We start from the raw sequence: 3,716 nt of genomic DNA, 5'->3' as shown, positions 1-3,716 counted from the left end.
TATTGCAGGTGGCGGGTTGAAGAGGAAGGCCTGTATTCCTTGAGCAATAAGAACGGCATTTGGGAGAATCTATACAATTGGCCTCAATGAATACTACCTACTTTTTCATTTTCCTTATTCATCCATGACGAGTACTAGTCCTTAATTTAAGAAATCTCGTCGTATGTTGATTTCTTTTTGTCAAATAATTACCCAACTTTTAGGGTTAATTCCAAATTGTAGACTCATCTTTACCCTCTGTTAAATAAATAAATAAATAAATAAATAATTAGCATTCACGTTATTTATAAGCAAGAAAACCTCAAATTAACTCAAATAATAGCTGAACATCAACATAGAAAACAAAAAGATCAACTTAAATTATCATTAAAAAATGGGTTGGTTACAAATAACCACACAAACCTTTAGAATTAATTTCAAATTGATCTCTTTAAAAGTTGGACATTTGTTAGGTTACTAGTATTAAGTGATGACCATAACAAGTTTTGAAGCGAGATTCAGAACTCTAGGTGATGTGTTAGTGAAAACTACCTTTAGTATTTATTCACAATATCATTTAACATTAACGATATCCACAATTAACGGTAGTACTATCACCACTTAACGCTGGTGACTTAACAAGTGTAAAACCTTATTAAACTATCTAATACTATTGTAAAATAGCAAAAGCCAAGTACTCAATACCATGACTAAAGTGTTAGTAAGCGAGTTCGTTGATCAATTTTGGGATCCACAGGTACCAACAGTGTTTTAGTTTAGTTGGACCTCCCTCACCATAACCATAAGCGTGCAGGATTTTCCATTGAAGCCTTGTGTCTCCCCAGTTCCTATCTTCGAGGGAAATTACTGTTTGAACCCAAATTAACATTCAACTTCTTTTCGCCTCAACAAAACATTTATCTTCTTTATCATCGACAATTCTCATGCAAACATCTTCTCAGCATTACAGACGGAGAAATTCAAATACCTCAAGTTAATGAAGGATTATACCCATCATATCCAGGTTGCTTGATATGGCCTAAACGAAACTCTGAGGGGAGAACCCTTTCGAGAACAAACAATTTGAGATAACCAACAGTAAAGGCCAATGTTTATATGGATCATATTCGGCATGTTCATGATTCCCTTACGCATCAAAGAACATCGCTGAACTACATGTCAGTTGCAAGGTCAGGGCTGATAATATGCCAACTTGAATCTTGAAAACAACCAAAATAATCAATCCAAAACTGCCTTAATTTGTTTCTTCAATCATCAATAAAATTTCTCGATACCAATCAAATAATCATTATCTGCTCAACCGCAGCTCCGTCTCAAGGACAGGGCCGAAAAAATGCCAACTTGAATCATGAAAAGCACTAAAATAATCATCAGAAACTGTCTTAATTCTAAACTCATCTGTGAATTTTCGAGCAGCCAAGATACGTGTTGTGGAATCGACAATTGCTGAGTTCTTAAACTCTGACAGGTGCTGCTCATACGTCTCAAAGCTATTCCCAAACAATACGATGCAATCCAACAGCTGCACTTCCCAATTCGCCTGCAGAAGATTATCATACAACTCTGCCTCACAATGTGGCATGAAGAACATCATCGGCTTTTGAGCCCGACGGCGGCCTTGCTCGTTTATAGACAGCACAGTGCAGCCTAGAGCTTCCAAAACACGAGTTTCGGTGGCAGAAAGAACAGGATCAAACACCTCTATATCTCCAATCCAACTGACATTTCTCTTCAGCAAGATCGCAAGGCTCAACTGCAATCGAGGTGATTCATAGGTCTCAAGGCTGCCAATTCCATATATCACCATGTTCATCTTTGATTCAGAGCTCAAAACCCTAAGGAAGCAATTCGTCAGTTCCGGAGTTCCAATTTGATCCAGTAAATTGAGAAAGAACTGAGACATCTCCAATTTCTTCATACAGATCTGCATCTTCTGCATCAGTTTTGATTCTCGGATAAAATTGATTTCGAAATCAGTTGGAGCCCAAGGCTCCGGCTGCTGTTGCTGTAGCTTTTGCGCTAGGGTTGGCATTCTGGGTGTGTTTCTTCTTTTGAATCCACGACGAGATGAAACGACTGTCCACTCCCCGTTTAAAGTATGGTCCTCAGCAGTCAGAATTTTTGCAGAAGCTGCCATTGCAATCCAAGAAACCTTCAGTTCTCACACTTCTTCAATGAGTCTGTATTGTATTCAGGAAGGTAATACTGTCACAATTTGCACAAAAAACTACATTAGTTCAACTGTTCAAGTGGTGGTCATGGCAAATTGTGGTAGAAGGAGCGCATAATTAGTAAAACCACCCTATCAAATACACTTTTAAGAAAATGAAAAACGAAATAAAACCCATCAAGGAACAAAATAGGAGGAAACAAAGAAACCCACTCTATTATCTCTAACTAATTTTTAGGGCGCAGAATTTATTTTTTCCCTTCTCTAATGAAAAGAGGACTATTTAATCTATTTTATGAACACTTAATAAATTTTGGTGGGTGTTTGTGGTTAGGTTATAGAAATTTGTTCACGTCCCAAACAGTTGTATTTACCATCTCTCAGCTCCCATCTCATCTTCCCCAACCCACCCGGAATTGCAGAAAGAAAAAAGAATGTTAAATTCTCCACCAGGGCAATACAATATTTAGATGAAGGTTTATATTGCACCTATAATCAAATTCTTCTCCTTAATAATCATACTTTTCAGTATTATTACAATCCTATTAATTTCCCTTGAATTTGAATGAAGACCTTGATCTTAGGCAGCAATATGCATAGGGCAACTTCTATAGGGCAATGGCCATCCGAGGAGGAGAAATTAGCAAACCCAATTTTGAAGTTAATAAACCCAAGTTTAAACTGACATGAGAACTCCAAAATATACAGTTCAACCCTCAAGGTTTGCTCTTTTATACACATGTAATGAATTCGACATATGCCCAGTGCCTTCGATCGTTCCAAATTTATATTAATTTTTCAAATTACTTTTTATCATCGACAGTAGTCATTCATTATTGAGAATACATTGCATATCAACATTCAATAAAGATGCAGTATCGAAATCGAACGGTATTGCAAGAGAAAATGAACAGTGAGAGTGCCGTAGGGTGTATTGCAAGACAATACGAACAGTGAGAGAGGATTCGCACCAACCCACGACGAGACAAAGGGGAAGAGAGGGGGTGGATGTCGCTGTCGCGGTGGTCGTTCGTTTTCGTCGCTGGTGGTAGTGGAGGTGGTTGTTTAGTGGGGCGTGGGTGATCCAAGTCCGATGGGAGAGAAGTAGAGGACTTTTAGGTTTTGACGAATTGGGTTAGTGGTTAATTATTGACCTGAATTTTTATTTATTTTTATTATTGCTGACAAGAATTTAATTAAAATATTTTTGAATTTTTCGTTAGTTTTCCTTATTTATTATTATCTTCTAGTGTTACCTTTCTTTACTTAAAGTTGCAAATAGGAGATTTTATGTTTGAATCTTATAGATAGTGATATCTAATTTATTTTTCTACCCCTTAATTTAAGTATATCATTGTTCCAAGATGTTAATGCTCAAAATTGTAAGGTTAACAAACTTAATTAAAAGACTGTAGATAAGCTCAAGAGATAGACTGAAATTAAATGGACTCGAAGATGTAAGTGGTTTACTTCTGAAAATTGGGTTGCATCTACTGTGTAAATTGATTTCAAGGTTAAATAACGCTCGGCTAATACATTTACTCTA

General features: G+C 36.7%; 1 protein-coding gene across 1 annotated transcript; it reads right to left on the bottom strand.

Moving 5' to 3' along the window:
* Nucleotides 1-1,215: 1,215 nt before the first annotated feature.
* On the bottom strand, nt 1,216-3,310 carry LOC103436961 (protein SENSITIVITY TO RED LIGHT REDUCED 1-like). Its single transcript, XM_008375422.4, has 2 exons — nt 3,094-3,310; nt 1,216-2,205 (listed from the first exon to the last, which is right to left on the bottom strand). The coding sequence occupies exon 2, from the start codon at nt 2,135-2,137 to the stop codon at nt 1,289-1,291; it is 849 nt and encodes a 282-aa protein (XP_008373644.3). The 5' UTR covers nt 2,138-2,205; nt 3,094-3,310; the 3' UTR covers nt 1,216-1,288.
* Nucleotides 3,311-3,716: the final 406 nt, after the last annotated feature.

Source organism: Malus domestica, chromosome 06, assembly GCF_042453785.1.
Source record: "Malus domestica chromosome 06, GDT2T_hap1".
Taxonomy (NCBI): domain Eukaryota; kingdom Viridiplantae; phylum Streptophyta; class Magnoliopsida; order Rosales; family Rosaceae; genus Malus; species Malus domestica.
This window is presented reverse-complemented; position numbering and strand designations above follow the sequence as displayed.